General features: G+C 35.4%; 1 protein-coding gene across 5 annotated transcripts in view; it reads left to right on the top strand.

Moving 5' to 3' along the window:
- The window catches only part of USP37 (ubiquitin specific peptidase 37), a 39,598-nt gene that overhangs the window by 11,334 nt on the left and 8,740 nt on the right, over positions 1 to 19,524 (top strand). For all 5 annotated transcript variants that reach the window (XM_087920549.1, XM_087920546.1, XM_087920547.1 and 2 more), the window contains exons 5-19: positions 2,567 to 2,742; positions 3,042 to 3,113; positions 3,777 to 3,874; positions 5,149 to 5,233; positions 6,732 to 6,887; positions 7,675 to 7,806; positions 8,955 to 9,078; positions 11,677 to 11,882; positions 12,674 to 12,791; positions 13,401 to 13,480; positions 14,165 to 14,329; positions 15,274 to 15,339; positions 16,103 to 16,247; positions 17,099 to 17,351; positions 18,574 to 18,740. In XM_087920549.1, coding sequence (XP_087776675.1) covers positions 2,567 to 2,742; positions 3,042 to 3,113; positions 3,777 to 3,874; positions 5,149 to 5,233; positions 6,732 to 6,887; positions 7,675 to 7,806; positions 8,955 to 9,078; positions 11,677 to 11,882; positions 12,674 to 12,791; positions 13,401 to 13,480; positions 14,165 to 14,329; positions 15,274 to 15,339; positions 16,103 to 16,247; positions 17,099 to 17,351; positions 18,574 to 18,740 — 2,043 coding nt within the window. The remainder of the gene's footprint in view (positions 1 to 2,566; positions 2,743 to 3,041; positions 3,114 to 3,776; positions 3,875 to 5,148; positions 5,234 to 6,731; positions 6,888 to 7,674; positions 7,807 to 8,954; positions 9,079 to 11,676; positions 11,883 to 12,673; positions 12,792 to 13,400; positions 13,481 to 14,164; positions 14,330 to 15,273; positions 15,340 to 16,102; positions 16,248 to 17,098; positions 17,352 to 18,573; positions 18,741 to 19,524) is intronic.

Below are 19,524 nucleotides of genomic sequence, written 5' to 3'. Positions count from 1 at the left end.
TTTGATATATCTGTTCTTTTCCTGAGTTTCAGATCAGTTTGGCTGTCACAGAGAATGTTTTCAAAAGTTCTTTAACATTTTTGCTTGAGTAACTGATTATCCTTTGTAGTGGGGAAAGGCTTCCTTCCTTTAATAGCTGAGACTGGAAATAGGTACTTTGTCTGTGTAAATGAAGGTTGGGGTAACTTTAGGATGTAAATCCATCTCCAAGGAGAAAGAACACTGAGAGTAATTCCAGGGTTCCGTTTTAGACCACTGTTCTTAAAGAATTTTGTTACTTATGAATCTGAAACTCATATGGCCTAATCCAGGTTAGGACTTGGAAGCCTATTGTGATTGAATCCCAGCATCTAGACATGAACAGTAAGTTTTGTGCAAGGATTTCAGACAACTACATTTTTATCTGTTTTTCAGTTTACAGAGTAAGCATTTAGTAAACAAATTTAGAAAGAGTACAGTAAATTAAGATTAAAACAGCTCCCTCCCTTGTTTAAAGTCACGTTCTTCAATCACATTTAGTTTTGTTTTTGTGCACATACAATATTCAAGCCCATCAGAAGGATCTTCTAACATTATGCAATTCTATTTAGCCAGGCACTTATTGGAAGCATTCAGTTCTCCAGCTTTCCAATGACTCAAGTCTTGTGGATAAACTCTTGATTCCAGTTTAATTATTGTAGCTTGAATCAGACTGGTGGAGTAATGAAAGTCATGACTTAAATATTTTCAACTAAAGATAGAAAAAGTGGAGAAAAAAGGATCTAATGTTTACTAAAAGTGGAAAATAAGAAAGTCTTAAGAAAATAATTCAGTTGGATGGGTAAATTTATTGGGAAAACAGTTTCCAGTGAAAATGGTGAGATTAGAATTTATAGACTTAAGAATATAAGCACAGCAGTGTTTGGAACAGAACAGCTGACCTATTCTCATTATTTTCTTGATAATTTCAAAATAAAATTACATACACATGAAATTTTAAGTAAAATGCCACAGCTATCTGTTGGCATACTCCAGAGCAGTGTTAGCTAGAAACAGCCAAATATATTTTCGTACACAGCAAGTTTAATAATAGTGATGGAGAAGCTAAACTGAAGTCAAAACTACTGTATCTAGTTGTGACAGTTTTCCTAAAGTTTTAGTAGCAATATTCATGGGGGTGGCTTTATGGTTTGTCCATGAAAATCATGCATTTCAGGATCATTAAAATGATTAGATTTAGCAGATGCAATTACTGAGAGGGAAGATAGTTGTCTTGATCAAGGTCAAAAACAAAGATTTCAAATCAAGAATTAGAGAATGGGAACTTATAGCAAAAATAACACTGTAGGATCACAATGAATTGAATGAACTTGATAGCTAGAATCAAATCAGGTGAATCAACAAAGAGCCAGCAATATAACAGGAAAAGTTGATACAAGACAAAAAGGAATATTTTAGTAGTATACTAGATAACACATGACCCATTGGCTCATTCTTTCAAAGACATTTCCTTACCAGATTCCTCAGTGCCCAATAATGACAGAACTTCTTACACACTGCTTTCACTAAAAAAAAGTTGTGATATGTTCAGAGATGTATCTGCCTTGAAAAATAGCCCGTTGAATTACTTAGCACAAACACCAGCACAAAATATTTTTTTAAAATAAATTTTGCTATATTTCAATTCCAGAGAAGTCGTAGTTCCTAGATTTTGGACACATTCTGTAAGTTGAAGTACCTTCACTCAAAAATGGTTGTCCTATGATGTGCTGTTTGCTTGGTTAAAGGTTATGGGAATGGTGGGTAGGTAGGGAGAGAGAAACTACCTCAGGCTCTGGTATTGGTCAATTGAAAGGTCTCAGCATATTTATTAGGAGGGTAAAAATATTTATTACTCCTGGTGACTACATGCCTATATTGTTTCTTAGCAGCAGCATGAAAGTGAATTTCCATTACTTTCCTGTGGAGTGCTTTTTAAATTTCCTAGTCTAGTCTGTAGCTCTGGAATTTATAGCGGTTGTCTGCCAAATGCTAGCTAATCAAATTCTGCTTTACTTTCCAGGTGCTGCCACTTGTATTGAACTTAATAGAAAGGTGTTTTTCTGGGCATGATGACATGTTAGTAATCTTATTGCTTTAACTAGTAGAGAAAGAGCTGAGCCCTTGTTTAAATTACAGAGAGCTACATTCATCAAGGCTTTTTATTTCTTATAGTTCTGAGTAACTTTTTTCACCGTGTTCAGATGAAAATGAGAAATAAATGTTAAGCAAACTGCAACTGTAACAAATCCCCGATTCATGCAGATTTAAACTCTGTATAATTTACTGCATGATGGCTTCCACTAATCCTGTTTTTTACTTTCTGATATGAGTTGTAGAAGTATGTAAAACATTTCAAATTTGAATGATCAGCTGTTTTATTTTCAGAATGTCCTGCTTCAGTCATCTTGAAATATTTTTGTCACTTTTTAAAACTGTGAGATCAAAAATGGGCACCTCAGGTTTGAAATTAGTTCGTTTCAAAGTATTTTGCACACCATTAGTATGTTTCAACTGATTTTAGCATTTTCTCTTTGATTTTTTTTAGACTCCTAGAAGAGTGAGTGCGGAAAATAAAGATGAAGCTTCATTTCGTAAAGTATTGGTCAGCCCAGGAAGAGCATCAATTAAGAATTCTCCAGTAACTGGAATGTCTTTCAGCAGAGTTAATATTTCAGCTACTGCTGCTTCCACTCCCCACAGAAATGGATTATTAGAAAATCGGTATGAAAACTTTAAAAGCAACACAACTTCAGTATTCATGGTAGAAATAGGAATAGATTGTAAAGGTGTATTAATAAATAGATTTTCAGGTACATGCAATTTGATTTTATGTCGGAGTAAAATGTCTAGAATATATGTGAAAATGTTGGAAACCATTTCTAGAGTTGCCCTGCGGCAAGACAGGTGGCCAATAAATTTAATAATAAAAAAGTATTTAAGCTTTTTGTTTTGAATTTTCAAGTTAAAAATCTTTCTTTCCTTATGGATGAACAAATGTTTATTTTTCCTTTATGAAATAGTGAAAGGAGGAAAAGGACACCCCCTGCAGTTGAGATGAATGAAGATTACCCTAAAGAAAATGATTCATCAAGGTGTGTTTTTTGTTTTTATTAAGTTCTGATTCTTTTTTTTTCTCTCTGTACTTTCACTATTAGGTATTTTAGTTAAGTATTGAGTGTGTGTGAGAGGGTGTGTGGGTGGGTGTGGATGCATTCATATTTTCTTTTTCTTTTCTTTTTTTTGAAAACAATTTTAGTTAGCTTTTTAAAAACAAACAAACAAACAAAACATAAAAACATCCATGTTTTGTTTGTTTGTTTGTTTTTAAAAAACTGATGCATGCATATTTTCTGTGTACTTCGTTGTGCTAGTTAAACCTCTGATGTTTTGCTTGGGGCTCACAGAGGAGCATGGAAGTGTGGGGCTGGTTAGCGCCCTGAAGGCCCTACTCTGCCTTTTAATTAACTTTAATATTGAATTTTAACCATCTTTGCTTATTTTTACATGTTATATATAGTTTTATGTTTTCATATTTGTATACAACCCAGAGATGAGAGGTTAAAGCTGAGCTAAATTACTGGTAAATGTTTGAAAGAGGCAGATTTATACTTGGGTGTATTTTTTTGTAGGCTTGAAAGTTTTAAAGAACCATTTGTAACTACAGATAAATTTAAACTTAAGAATTAGTATATCAAGTTGAAATAGCATCGTGTTTTACAAATAATGCAATTAAGATCACATGTATTTGTCTATAGCAATAACAAAGCCATGACTGATCCATCAAGGAAATTTTTACACAATAGCAGAGAAAAGCAGATGAATTTGAAACAGGCTGAAGAAAACAGGATATCAGGTAAAGAAATGCTACTGTTTTTGACAGTACTTAGTTGGTTTTCTAAGAATTATTTTAAAATATTGTAGAATTATTTTGGATTTGGTTTACTAATTATATAATTGTCAATAATTAACATGTAATTGTATATATTAGTTCAAAATATAAAAGTCCAAGTCATTATTTCTTTAGAAGCTCCCAGGGCCACTGAGAATCAGATGGCATATAAATTATAATAATGTTAACAGAGCACATTGATTCATATCAGTGGCAAATTATTTTTGCTTCTCAATTTTAATAAGAAAATGGCCTTCGTAAACAGCAAAGTTTCCTACATTCATCCTGAATCACGCATCCTGTACTAAAATAGAAATGTAGAAGGTTTCAGTTTTAATGTTATCTCATCCTGTGAATTGCAAATTAAGACAATTTAGCTATTTTATAGAAAATGAAGTCACAGAATAAGTGCTTAATAAACTATGCCAGTTGAAGAGACCATGCCTTTGCTATTGGACTTCAGCTTCCAAATAGGGAAAGTATTCTCCAGGTCTACTCTAACACAGGGATTTTCAAATTCTCAGGCCACATTAATCTGTTACTTAAAAGAAATATATTCTCAGAATCCCTGACTCTGAGTTCTGTCGATTAAAAATTGGCTGTGCTCAACTGAACCTTCCCCCCATGGTTTCTCATGCACCATCACTTGAGACTTTCAAGAAGAGATTGGACTGCCATTTGTCAGAAATGGTGTAGGGTCGTCTCCCGCTTGGGCGGGGGTTAGACTAGATGACCTATAAGGTCCCTTCCAACTCTGATTATCTGTTAAATCTGTTAAATCCCATCAAGTGGTTAGGGAACCCAGTTTGAAAAACCATACTGTAACGATATAAAAATTCTGCCTTAGACAGGTTTTAAAGATGTTGCATGTAAAATATTTAATGCATTTCTTATCTCTAAGAATATGATTAATATGGTCGTATGGATATGATCCTGCTGCCTGAAATAAATGATCAGGTAATAAATTCTAATAAAACTGAAATATAACATAATAATTAGTAGAAGAAAACAAGGATTAAAAGTGATACTACTGGCCAGGGAATAGAATTTTGAGAAATTTGGTGTTTGCAAAATAAATTTCCAGTATTTTAGTTTTGTTGAGAACTGTCTCTGCTTTGCTTAGTAAATGATTCTGGATCTCATTTGAATTTAATCTCATTTGAATTATTGAATATTTGTTTGAGTGATATTGCTGGCCTGTAAGTTTTTAGAAAAAGTTGTATCTGTCTCCTTTCCAGGGGTTTTGCCTTTACAGTCATCTTCATTTTACGGTAGCAGATCTTCCACAAAGGATTATTCAGCTAGTAATTCTAATTTGGACAGGTAGGTACCAAAGAGCTACTCTCCTTTAAAATGCTTTATCATAAGAATGCTGTATTCATCAAAGAATCTGTTTTCTGTGAAATCATCTTATATTGCTGCTTATCAAAATAGTCTTGCCAAAATGAATATTTTTCATTTTGTGGTGCCAAGAAGTGAGCTGATTTAATTAGGTTCGGATACTAGAAGCCATTCCAAGTATTGTATAAAAGACTAGCTACAGATATGCAGTCTCAGCAGATGCCAGCAAGAAGCTAAGTAATGTTGACCTAGTATCCCTTAAGGAGATAATGAGGGTTATTAACCAGACTGGAAAACACAATAGCATATCTTTTCTCTATTGGGTCTGTCAAAACAACATGGTTAACTTTAGTTAGACACCAGGAATTGAGGGCAATTTGAGGAAGGTTTTATATGGATATTTAGACCTGCCAGGAACCATTTAACCAGTTATTATTATGTGGTATCCTCAGGTTCCCCTGAAATGAGCATAGAGAATAAACAAGTCCTGTCAGAAGCATGTCTCAAAGGAATTTTGGTCCCAAGCCCTGTAGAGCAGGGGTGTCCAACCCTGGCAACTTTAAGACTTGTGGACTTGTGGAATTCTGGGAGTTGAAGTCCACAAGTCTTAAAGTTGCCAAGGTTGGACACCCCTGTTGTAGAGCTTTAAAGATTAAAACCAGCATGTTGAATTACATTTGGAAACCTATTGATAACAGATGCAGCATTCACAACATTAGTGTCACTTGTCTGAGGCAACTCTTACCTCTTTTCTCCAATAGGGACAGTTTCATTTTGTATCAATTGCATCTTCCAGGTGATGTTCAAAAGCAGTCCCATGTACAGCTTAGTGCAGTAGTACCCACAAATGGTGATGGGTTATAAAACATTGTCACCATGTCCTTTTGCTTCATGTAGGGCAGAAGCTAGACAAATGCCAGGCCATCTGTGCGATTAACACTAACTGGAGCCTAGGACTCCCAAAAAGACCTGTTCATTCAGGAAGAATATTATCCCATCAACAGGTACAGATGTACCTAACAGAGAACTTGGCAATTGCTGCACAAACGGCTATTTCAACTGGCTAGATTCAGTCCAATCTGTGTTGTTTATTTTTATATATCAGATTTTAAAACTTGTCCTTATATTATTAGCTCTTCTTTGAGCATATCTGAAAAATCTGTGGCTGCTTTATGTGAGGAACTTGCAATACTGAATTCAAAACATGTCACACCCCAACCAAGAATTATTAGATAAAAACTCCTTCATATGCTTCCTTCATTTTATTCATAACATTTGAAGATGGCTCCTGTTACAGTTAAATTATCTAGATGAAAATAAAACTAATTTACCTTTTAAGGCAAGTACAATATTTTTCTTTTATTGCTTTGATATTTCTCTGTAGGTATCATCTTTGCTTATCTAACCACAAATCTAACCATAATTGTAGTAATAATTTTTGTCATCTTTGAAATGGGTTTTTATCCCTCTTGTTTTATAGGTCTAATGTATTGAACCCTTCCGCCAAAAGGAGCTTAGGCTTTCTCTCTCAGCCAGCCCCTCTTTCTGTCAAAAGACTGAGATCTAATCAGGATTACACTGGATGGAACAAGCCTCGAGTCCCCCTTACTACTCATCCACAGCAGCAGTTACAAGGGTTGGTTATTGTTGTATCTTCAACATCCCTTTTTATGTTTACATGTGCTAAGTTGACTGTTGAGGAAATAGAAACTCACTTCGGGTTTCTCAGCGTTTTCTTTATTCAGTTATTTTTATTATCTTTTCTATAGCACTTTATTTTCAGGAAGTGCTTTTTGCTTTCCTTCTTGTAAAGATAATGAGTAGGAAAGGACCATGCTTATGCACAAATACAGTGTTAGAATTATAATGTCTTCTCAAATGAGTTTTCCTTTTTTATTTCTAAAACATAAATAAATAAATTAAATTTTTGTAATTAGGATAGCTAGGCAATGACCACTAGTCAATGTCAGATAGATTTCCCCCTTCCTCACTTTTTTTTTTTTTTAGCTCTTTGCTATTTAGTTTTCCCATACTGTATCTTCCTGCTATCCCTCTTTCTGCCAAGTTCTGGGTGAGCAACGTGAGAATTTTAGACCTGGCTGTTGCAAGCTCTGCTTCAGAATGCCTGCTTTTCTGAGTCTCCCACAGCAGCTTTGCTGCCGATAGTCCTGTATTCCACTCATCTGCAGATTGACTGGGGGACCTATGCTATTCTATGGTCTTTGGTTTGCTGCCCCAGGGACCACTCAGCTGTGTCTTAAAGGAAGATTTAATTTACATTTTCTCAGTGTGTTGTCTAGCCTGCTGTTGTTGTTTAGGCAACCCATAGCAGATTTTCCAAGAAAGCATGATGTAACCCGTGTAGTGAATTATATTTATGCTACCAATATTTTAATTTGATCCTAATGTCTTGTTCTTCACAGATTTACAAATTTAGGAAACACTTGTTACATGAATGCTATTTTACAGTCTTTATTTTCAATTCAATCGTTTGCTAATGACCTTTTGAAGCAAAGTATCCCATGGAAAAAAGTTCCATTCAATGCGTTGATCAGGTAAGCATCAGTTTGGGGAATACATTTTTTTAATGAATATCATCTCAAGCATCCAAATGGTTTATGCAATTTATAACTCTTAAAATGTATAAATATACATTGTCCTTCTTGGAAATATAATCTGACAATCGCAAAAGTAAATAGAAATGTATTTCTTTTATATATAATCCAGCTACACAAATAAAAATGAGATGAAAATGCAAGAATGTTGATCATTCAGTATTGAGAAACTCCTTGAAAAGAGATGTTCGTATTTCAACTTTTAAAACATTTTTAAATAATGCTGCAAAGGGAAAATGTTATATTTCCATGAAATCAGTTGGCTTTGTTATGAAATCTCTGCTGCTTTTTGATTGTTTAAAACTAAACTTTGAAAACCTATAAAGGCAATTATAGGATGTTAAGGATTGTATCAACCAAGAACACATTTTGAGCTTTTGTTGGTGTTTATTTGTTACTTGTTTTCAGTCTTCTATATATTACGGTGTTCTAGCTCTATTGTACTATTAAACATATTGCATCTTACATAAATAGCTTTTTGAATAATGGCAAAATTGAGAGCAAGAATTACTTTCCTTTGAGCATGTTTGCAAAGATAGTGGAATTTGGAGGATATTTTTATAATTAAACATTGCTTAGAGTTACCAGATATGTTAATAGGCAAAGGAGGACATGATAGTTTAGAAAGGAGGACAAAAAGGAATAAAGGAGGACATGCTGTTTAACTTTCTTGGCGTTCATGCCAAAAATTAGAAAAGGAGTGTAGAAATGAAAGGCCTACATGAAATTATTTTTTTCCAGCAACCGAAAGACTGGCTTTTCAGTGGAAGAATGTGGCAAATGTGGGTTAGGAGGTAAAAGCTTCCAGTGTGTGACTGATTAAGATCCTACCAATTTCAGGTGGTGGTAGAACCCAGCCAGAGGGTACTAATCAACAAAGCTGACCTTGTTAACTTGTGGTTCGCATTCATTAAGAAATGTGGGAGAAAAGTGCTCAGGAACAGAAAGCCTGTATATAACTTCAAAAGCCACAATAGTTGACTTTAAGGCACTGCCTGTCAGGCAGGACATGAAGACAAAATTGCCAGATGTCTGGTAACCCCAACATGCTTTTTAATTTCAGAATACTATCATGTATTTTTTTCTAGACGATTCACCAATTTACTTGCTAAAAAAGATTCATGTAGCCCTGAAGTAAAGAAAGAACTACTCAAGAAGGTGAAAAATTCAATTTCAGCTACAGCAGAGAGATTCTCTGGCTATATGCAAAATGTAAGTATCATACATTGAAGTAACTGTAGTCAGTAATTTGAGCTACTTTATGAGCTTTGTCACTTGTTACATTGTATTTATATAAAAGCTGTTTCATAAAAGTACCCCAAACTAAAGTAATCTTATTTGGGAAAAGAGCCAGAAAAAATACAAGTTGTTAGATGACCTTAGGGTTTGATTTTTGATGTAACTCTTTCTTGGAAAGCTCGCTCATGGCTATAAAATTAGAATAATAAAACAGTTATCCATATTATCTGTCATAAATGTGACAAGTTGATTGTCTTATTAACCTTTTTTTTCAGCCAAGTATATTACTCCAACACTGTATAGAGTAGAAAATTGAAAAAAGTGAAGATGCTCATCAGAATAAATTTCAGAGAAAATTATTAGAATTTCCCTACTATAAACCTTGTAAGAAGAGAGAAGTGTCAATAAAGGAGAATAATTGTAGCTCAAGGTTGATATGAGGGGATCCTTGGTGCTCTCTGAGCTTGGTTGTTTACTTGCACAGGTTTCATTACCCAAACTAGGTAACATAATCAGTGCTAGAAAGAGCTGTGGTAATCTATGTAACTCAAAATTGGCGCCTGATATCAGCTTTTAAGAGTAATGCATTTTATCAGCTTCAACTGATGTGTGAGTGGCTTAACTGATCTAGGATTTAAATACATGGAGGGAATAGGGAGGACAAGGCTGGATTGTTATGCAAATGAAGGTCCCATGGGGTACATGTTCTGTGTCAATTAACCATTATAATGTTGAAAACTATTGTTTGTTTAGACCTTCTACAATAGCCTGAAATCTATTGATGTATAAACTCAGTTATTTCATGCTCAGTTGTGCTGACCTTACTGCTGCTTCAGTTGAGTTTGTAAAGAAATTTCACATGAGGTTAAAAAGCTATCTCAGAAGGTCTGAACAAACATATAGTTTTTAGCCACTAATTGGTAAACTATTAATTATCTCTCCTCTATGGAATCTTGATCTTCACTGTATACCTGCAGCTTTTCCTCCAAGATAGAACTGTGGCTAACATTTATCATAGCTGATGTTCTTATAAGGCAGTGTCCCCTGACCTTTTGGGCACCAGGGACCAGTTCCATGGAGAGAGGTTTTTCCACAGACCAGAAGGGGGCATGGTTTCACATGCTGCCTGCATTCTGTGCATGGGGCTTTGCTTGTTTGCATGGCTCGGTTGCTGGCATGCCAAGGCACAGTGCCGGTCCATGGACCAGGGGTTGGGATCCCTGATATAAGGTACATAAAATTTTGGCACGGCTTGAGTAATAGTTAAGATGTTGGCCTCCATAATGACCCTGGATTAGACAATTGGGAGATATTGGATAGATGCAGCATTGGAGAAGAAGGGGAATCTCATAATAGGAGCTTTTTTGACAAGTGATTGTTTTAACCTACATAGATTACATTTACAATTATCATTTGAGTGAGGATAAGGCTGACAGCTAATTTGTTTCTTGAAATGTTATAGTTTAGTAAAGGAGAATAGTCTATTTTCATTTTCTCTCTTTTCCTCAGTTGTGTTGCTTTTGCACTGAATTAAAGTTTCAAACCAATGCCCTCTGCTCTGGTAACAGACTAGTACTCTGACAATCCTTTAAAAAATATCTTTACAATATGGTTGTATTTGTGGAGAATAATATATCATTCATTGTCTGTTATACTGTCCCTTGCATAATGATTTTAAAAGGGAGAAATTTCTGCCAAGTCTTAAAATAGCATTGATATTGCACACCAACACACCCAGTTATAATTGAGGAAATGTTGAGACATTTCTCTCTGCATATTAGAACATAACTGATTGCATTGTCTGTTCAATTCACAAGGAAAGTTCACAGTTGTTTTTTTTAATTAATGAGTTTTATTTATTTGCATTTAGCCAACTTTAACAAAAGTGTGACTGAGAATAGCTTAGATTTGTTCTATGTAATCTAGGAAACTAATTGTTGGTGAGATAAGATGGAACAATTAAAATGTAGCAAATACTGGAAAAAGTTTGGGGTTCTAATATGCTGTCCAGAAATTATTTCTTGAACTTTACATTTTATATCTTGGTATGTATTTTGCCACTTGAAAAAGAAAAATGTAAGCACATAGTTTAAAGCAAATAATATGATTATAAAACATGAATAAGTACAGGGGATTCATCATTTCAATAAAATGTGAAATTTTAATTTCCACTTTCATAATGATTCTTTACAATGAATTCCAATGTTGCCAATTTTGATTGAATTAAAGGTAGTTCTCATTTAGCAGCTGTCTTGCTAAGCAAATGTTTGTATACACAGTAATGAAAAAGTAACTTTGTAACCAATCCTCAAAGTTATGATTTCACAAGTTTTTAAAGATCATAAAATTGTAATGATCACAAAATTGTGATGTTTTACTTAGCTGCTATTTTACTTAATGATCAAGTTGCTGGTCCCAGTTGTGGTCACTAAATGAGGACTATCTGCAGTGGTTCTAGTACATTGAACCAGCTTTAAATGATGTATACTATACTATTGAATCTATACTATGTATAAATATGTTGAGGGGATGTTAAAGCTGTACTTTTAACAAACATACTAATGATTTTAGGATGCTCATGAATTCTTAAGCCAGTGCTTGGATCAGTTGAAGGAGGACATGGAGAAGCTGAACAAAACTTGGAAGAGTGAGCCAATTTCTAGTGAAGACAGCTTGTCCGGACGCCTATCTGATGATTTTTCAGCCACTAGAGTTTATACATGTCCAGTAGTTGCAAATCTAGAATTTGAAGTTCAGCATTCAATCATATGTAAAATGTAAGTCTTTAAAGAGATGGGTTTTTTTCACATTCCTGTTGCTTCCCTTTCCTCATATCATTCTCATTGACTGTGATGTTAATACACATAAGGCCTAGCTTCTCAAGTAATTTAAGTAGTGGATGATTCTAATATAACTAAGCATCATTCACTGGTCACTGCTAGCATAGCTTGGAAAAAATATACAGCTAAACATCCTATTCAAATTCCTGGTTTAGTTGAAATTCAGGAGGCTCTACATATTTTCTCAAAGATGTTGAAAATAGTGAAAAGTGGGCATATTTTAATTTTATCTAAACAAGTATTTCCAACCATTGGCTTTGAACCTCAGCTTGCAATTAATAACATCTTGGGATTTGGAATTCAGAAACATCTGGGAGAAAACAGGTGCCAACACAGAGATTGCAATTGTCCAGGGAAAGAGCTGCAGTCAGTATTTTAATATTGTATTCTTCTTACTTAAGAATACTTGAATTCTTATGAGGAGTCCAATAGTGCCATTCCTCTTATGGCACAGCTTTTCATTCAGCAAATGCTCTCACAATAAAGAAGCATGGGAACAATTTTGGCCCTTCTTTTTTTAGCTTACCCATATCCCATCCCCAAAAATCTGTTACAGAAAGTTATGAGAACCTCCAGAGCATCTGGAAAATATTCTGAGAAGAGACAAATGTCAAAAAAAATGAGCCAGCTGGACTAAAAGGTGTTGCATTCTAACTTATGCTAAAATGTTATCTGCGTATGGTATTAAAAATTTGGTAAACTAAATGAAGTAAAACTTTTCCCTGCAGGTGTGGTGAAACTGTCACCAAGCGGGAACAATTTAATGATCTTTCCATTGATTTGCCACGAAGGAAAAAACTGCTTCCTTCTCGATCAATCCAAGATTCTTTGGACCTCTTTTTCCGGGTATACAATATATATATCCTTCTACGAGTTATTATATCTTAAATTTTGCTGCTTTTTATAAATGTTTTCTGAATATTATTTCTACTGTACATTTTTTTAGATTGCAAATTGAATGCAAATCAGTTATATGTTGAAGTTATATGTTCTTGTGGAAATACGTTAGAGTAGAGTTACGTGGGTTTATTTGAAGTTCCTTCATGGAGGAAGGACTGCGGACTGGGGTGGGTGGGTGGATGGGTAGAATTTTTTATTGTAAAAAAAAATCCTGAAGGTATTAATTCTGTATAGGAGTTTTCATGTAACTTTTGGGCCAACTTTAACTGGATTAATCTCAAAAACAAATTCGTTAAGAGTTTCTGGTTCTTTTACAAAGTCTTGTTCTGTGTATTTTTCATGGTTATTTGGTGTGATTGTAATGAATGATTGTCTGTCCTTAGATGTAAATGAATTCAATTGTTTGGAGGGAGGAATACCAAAACAGTTAGTTTTGGAGTCCTGTTTTAAGTTGGGATAAGCACTCCACCAAACTGACAAGAGAAAAGAAAAGACTTTATTGTAAAGATTTTTTTTCTATCAGATTACAAACCTTGCACCTATTGTGACTCTTAGGCAGAAGAAATAGAATACTCCTGTGAGAAGTGTAGTGGAAAATCTGCTCTTGTTACACACAAATTCAGTCGGTTTCCCAGGTAGGTATATGAACTTCGTACAAAAGTTATACCAAAATATTGGGAACTTTTAGAATCCATGAGATAAAAAATACTTAGGGCAAAAACAAGTGCTTGATATCGGTCCTAGAATAACTGAAGTACATGAATTTAAATTTTGAACAGAATGTCATTCTTGGAAATTAGAAGTTTAGTAAAGCATCTTGACAATGCTTCCATCAAATTTTAAAAGCAAAATTCTTTTTGTTAAAAACTGGCAAAGCAGCAGAAACACATTTACATTGATTACTAGATGTAAAACGATAGGTTGGACCCCAATTCTTTTCCCTGTAGTTGTAAGGATTTTCCTAAGTTCCTGTTCCTTCTGCAGATTCCTCATTCCCCAATACTTGCTCTAGAAGGTTCTCAGACTCTGTGGAATAGTGAGGAGGGGGTTGTTCTAGAATGAGGGAACACTGCAGAAGGAAAAGGAAATCTGAACCATTACCTTCCTCTGCTTGTGGCTGGAGGTAGGATGGAATTTCGCTCTGATTCCATACTTTGGAACAAGAAAAACTGGATCCATCTACAGCATTTATAAGTTAAGAGTATATAATTTTATAAGGAACTGACAGGAGGGAGAGCCTACGGTTTTTATGTATTATTAATAGTTGTTTCTACATAGCAAACAGTTTACACATTTCCATTCCTTCCTGTCTCTTAAAGGGTTTTAATACTTCATCTGAAACGGTACAGCTTCAATGTGGTGCTCTCCCTCAATCACAAAGTAGGACAGCAAGTGATTATTCCAAGATTTTTGACCCTGCAGTCACACTGTACAGAAAGCACAAGGCCCCCACTTAATCTTGGATGGAGTGCACAATCAGTCGTGTGAGTTCTTCCTACCCTTATTCTAGTAATAGAGTTTATAGGTTGGTTTATTTTTGTTACAATGAAAGTTTACCTGATCTTTCTTTAATGGCCTTTGGATACAATTGTTCTGACCCAACCGGGTTCCAAAAGAGCAAACACAGACAAAGGCAGCAGCACCTACCTTTTAAGGTTTAACAACGAATTCTGTTCTGAAAGCTGCTTTCCAGTAATTAGCTCCGACAAGAAAGAGCCTTGCCAAGTTGTTGTCAAGGCTGCCAAAAACCCAGGGATAAGAACTAATTTACAAAATTCTCCAAACACGAACTAAGATGTCCACCAGTTGAGTTTAAGAGCTTCTTTGCTTTCTGCAAAGAACGCTTTTTCAAACCTGACTTTTATCCTCTTGAGGGAGGGGCCATTACCTTGCAGCCTTACTCCCTAGTCACATGTGCTGCTATTATTGTTCTTTCCTCCGAGTAATCCTTCGTGCACGTGCACTTGGCACAGGCTCCTCGGGAACCTCATCATCACTGCTGTCAGCCCCCACAATCTCTGAAGGCAGCAGTCCACTCCCTGATGGTCCTGGCCCCTCATCAGAGCCATCGCTCTCCTAAGCCATCTGCACCTGCTGCCGGCTAACCACAACAACAGTAGATACAATTTACATTCAGATAACACCCCTGAAATAATGGACAGAAGTCTAGAGAATCTAGACTTTTCTAAATTATTAAGATTAAGGGTGCCTTTGGGGAAAATGTGAGATGCTGTGATGCTGATCTATGAAACAACATTGTAGAGAACTCAGATTTAAAAATTTTTCATAAATTTTGTGTCAACTGTGACCAGTTAATCCAAAGACTGCTGGTCATATTTTCTTCAAATTGTAGCATAAACTTGGATCCCCATTAAAATGGCTATAGGTAATAGTTTTCCAAAGTAAATACTACTTTTTTTATAATCAGCTCTCGGCCATTGAAAGTGTCCCAGATGGTGAATTCCTGCTCTGTAACAACTTCTACACCTTGTCGGTGAGTAGCATGATTTTGAAGTATCTGAAAAAAAAGACCAAAATGTTTAAGTCTTTTGAAATTGATTTTGCACTAAATATTTGCCCTCTATTTTAGAAAATTTGGTGCATTATTGTATCTTGTTAACATTGATATTTGTAACTTGGTTGGTTGCTGAATTAAGCGAGGTCATTAAGCGAGGACTGTCCATAGTCTCAGCAAAGCTTTTACTAATGCATTGTTAAGGCACTATCCTATGCTCTGGATAGATCACATGGCAGCTTTATGGGAACATACTTGTTTTCCTTTACCAGAACGGAGAAAAATATAGTGAATACAAGATTAATATTTAAAAATACATTAAATATTTAATGAGAGCATTACATATTCCACTATGAAATGAAGTTTTGCATGAAACATTCTACTTAATCTACTTTATATATATACTTCAGTTCATATATACTGGCCTATTATAAAACGTTTCATTTGTAAAACAAGAAAAGTTGACCCCAAATTTGTACCAATCCAATTTTCTGCTTAAAAAACCCAGGAATATGAATGTTTGTGTTATAAAGAATTTTCTAAATGTTAGATTGAGGTAGTATCTTTAATAGATTTTGCAGAGGGTTACTGTTTGAATAAATCCTTATACTATATTCCTGGAATTATAGTTTACCATCTGCCTAGCTATTCTGTGAATATTTTTTTTAAACTGATATCAATCAGCATCATTAGTTGGCTTTTTTTGAAAGGGTTTCATTAAAGTTCTTTGTTTCTTTTTCAGAAAATATGCATTTAAGAATAAAGGTCACCTTTTAAATTATTTGGATTCAGACAGTGAAGAAGAATCAATAAAACGTCCCGTTGCAAACAGCCAGAAACAGTGTGATTTCCAGAGCAGGGAACAGCAGCAAGAAGAGCTTGAGAAAGTAAGAAAAGAGCTTAGTAGAAGACGGATGTATTGTGATCAGATTTTTTTTGTGTGTGGCAATTAGATACAAGATTAGTAATGAACTTTTGAGTTGTGAGCTTTTGCCAATACAGATAAACCTGTCACAGGAGAAGGCAGGAAACAGCCAGGTTCTCTTGCACTGCTATACATAGTGACATCCCCTCCTATCCTCTCCTGGCCTCCAGCACCCTATAAGCTGGAGTTGCAGCCAGGTGCAGCCTAGCTCTCATTCCAGTCAAGCAACAGCTTTGCAGCAAAGGGTCCAGTGAACCCTCTGCAGTAGTGGGAAAAGGCAGGAAAGGTTCCGTTTCCAGCATGCCATGCAGATGTGTGCAGTGTGCCAGAAACCAACCCTGTCCTGCCACTACCCAAAGCCCACTGGCATGCCACCCGTGCAAGGCAAGAACTGCGTTGCACATTTTTATTTTTGTTCGACTTACAAACGAATCACACTTATGAACACTGTCTAGAACATAACTCATTCATAAATAGAGGACTGTTTTGTTTTTAAACTTTTAAGAGTGGCCTCTAGTGGATGCAGATGATATGGCAGGTATGCAAGGATATTTTTAAGAGGAGCAGGGCTGATTTTTTAAAATTATTATTTATTTATTTATTTAATATAGCTCATCTTCAGCACTCAAAGCCAGTCTTTTCTTGCTGATGTCAGAACAATTCTGTATATTAGAGCAGTGTTGAATTACGATTATATGTTCAGAGCGTCCATCTCATTTTATGTTTTACGTATGTTCATTTTACTGTGGTGATTGCTATAGTATCCCGAGAGAGAATGGATCCCGGTGAGTTTTGCCTTTTGTTTATTTGCAGAGCTCAAAGAAAAGTAAAACAGAAAATCCCAAGTCCCCAGAGTTAGAAAATAGTGGGCTTGAAACAATGAGTGAAGATGAACTTCTAGCAGCTGTCCTGGAGATTAGTAAACGTGAAGCATCACTGTCAAGCCACGATGAAGATAAGCCAACAAATAGTCCTGATACTGGCTTTGGAGATGATGACATGCAAGAGTTGCCAGATAATATAGAACTTAAGGATGCTGATAAATCCAAAGCTGCTGCAGAGTCTGGTAAGAGGGGAAGAAAAGGCTAGAATTTGAGGGACGATGTATGGAGTGGGATGGTGAGCAACTAAGCTATTCTCCTCTTCAGATTTCTGACTCTCCAGTAGGCTACAAAAAGCAATCTGTTGACTTGGAGACATTACAGAATGGACAGTTTCATTTTGGTTTTTGTTTGTTTATTGTTATTTTGGAGGTGGGAGATGAGAACAGAAGGATAGAAATCACCACAATTCCAAATACCTCTCACTCTTGATTCCTACTTTTATTTTCAATTCTTATTAGCCTCAAAATTATCCTGCTGAAATTCTGTTGGGTAGACGTCTGATTTCAGTGCTTTAATTTTCTGCTCTTTTTTTTTTTTACAGTTGCAAGGTAGGTATTAAGAGTTGGAGTGGGGATGGTCTACCTTCCTGCACTATTATATTTTAATCCCATCTTTATTTGGGGAAGGGAGAAAGGCAAGGTCTATTGTGCTACCAATAGACAAAAAATTTTGAGTCTATTTTTATTATTGTAAAATTATTTGTATTAAATTGCGTTTTTAAAAAGACTGAATGGTTATGTCCTAATGGCTTGCATTTTAAAATGTGCAATGAAGTTTATGCCTGGCATATTTCATAATTGTCAATAACATTCAACTAAAATAGAAAAATGAAGCAAAGCTATCTTTTTTACTGTAGGGATGTCTTTAAAAAAATCTTTAGTCACAATTTTGAAAGGCAAGAGCAAAAATGGGAGATAAATTTCACATACTGACTTAATCGGAAAACAGTAAATAAGTACTGAAAGCAGTTATTTCCTCTCCTTATCCTTTTTTTTTTTTCAAAATGATCATGGACTAATGTGCTCATTTTGCTCTTGAGATCTGAATAGCATGAAAAAGATTTAGCCCAGGAATAAGGCCTGTTGTCCTGGAGCTGCATGAGGTTCTCAAGTTTTTTCTTTTTCTGCTGAAAATTGCCAGCATAGTTTGCTATTTTTATGAGGTAAGGAAGATATAGGCATTAAATATGAGAACATAAATGTGCATACAAAAACTAGTCCACCTCATAAAAATGCAGTCTTGTTCAAATGTGTGATAGGCTTCTGTGGCCACCCTCACATATACCCCCATTAAATGCAGTGGTCATTAAAAGGTTATCCATCCTTAATTTACCCAGTTGCAATCCAGTTAGCAGCCCCCCACAACTCCTGCAAAAAAAATTAAGACACCGTTTTGTTTCCATAGGTTATGCCAACTTGACCAAGGTAACTAAAGATTTTGATGAAAATAAGGAAAACAAAACTCCAGAAGGCACTCAGGGGGATGTTGACTGGCTGCAACAGTATGATATGGAAAGGGAGAGGGAGGAACAAGAACTACAGCAAGCCTTGGCTCAGAGTCTCCAAGAACAAGTAAGAACCAGTGCACCTTTTGTAATGATATGTGACTGTCTCACTATTTTTAGGGAAAGAACTCTTAATAACCTCACTTTATAATATGGCAGTGCATGATTTTGTTTCATAATTGCAAACTTAGAAATCTTTTTTATGAACAAGATTTTTATAGAAATCCTTTAGCCAAAATAATGAATTTAATGCGTTTTTTAAAATATCAATTTTAGCAAAATTGGATTTAGAAGTCATCTGAGGTCATTGTCCATCAGAGATGCTCTTCTGTAATATTTTTCTTATATAGCAATAGAACTTAGACTTGTATACTGCTTCACAGTGCTTCACAGCTCCCTCTAAGCAGTTTGCAGAGTCAGCATATTGCCCCCAACAATCTGGGTCCTTGTTTTACTGATCTCAGAAGGATGGAAGGCTGAGTCAACCTTGAGCCGGTGAGGCTCGAATTGCTAGCAGTCGGCAGTCAGCAGAAGTAGCTTGCAATACTGCATTCAAACCACTTCACCACCACGCTGCTTATATTTTGTTTCTACCTATTTTCTCATTGTCTTTCAAAAGTTATTACTTCTAATAAATTCCCTAGTGGCCTTTCTCATATTTTAGAAAATATTCTTTATTACCTGGAAGGAAGAGATCATAGGTTTTCTTTCTGTGATATTTGGGCAGTTGAAAATATAACTTACAGTAATTTTGAGCCCATGGTTTCTCCTCATTTAATATTTTAGTATTCAAGAATCCACATTTAAATGATTATAGGTATCCATCCCGTGTTGGAATCTCCTTTCTTCTA

This window comes from Pseudonaja textilis, chromosome 1, assembly GCF_049901715.1.
Source record: "Pseudonaja textilis isolate UNSWEBS1 chromosome 1, rPseTex1.2, whole genome shotgun sequence".
NCBI classification, from domain to species: Eukaryota; Metazoa; Chordata; class Lepidosauria; order Squamata; family Elapidae; genus Pseudonaja; species Pseudonaja textilis.
Note: the sequence above shows the minus strand (reverse complement) of the source record. Positions and strands in the feature narration are given on the sequence as shown.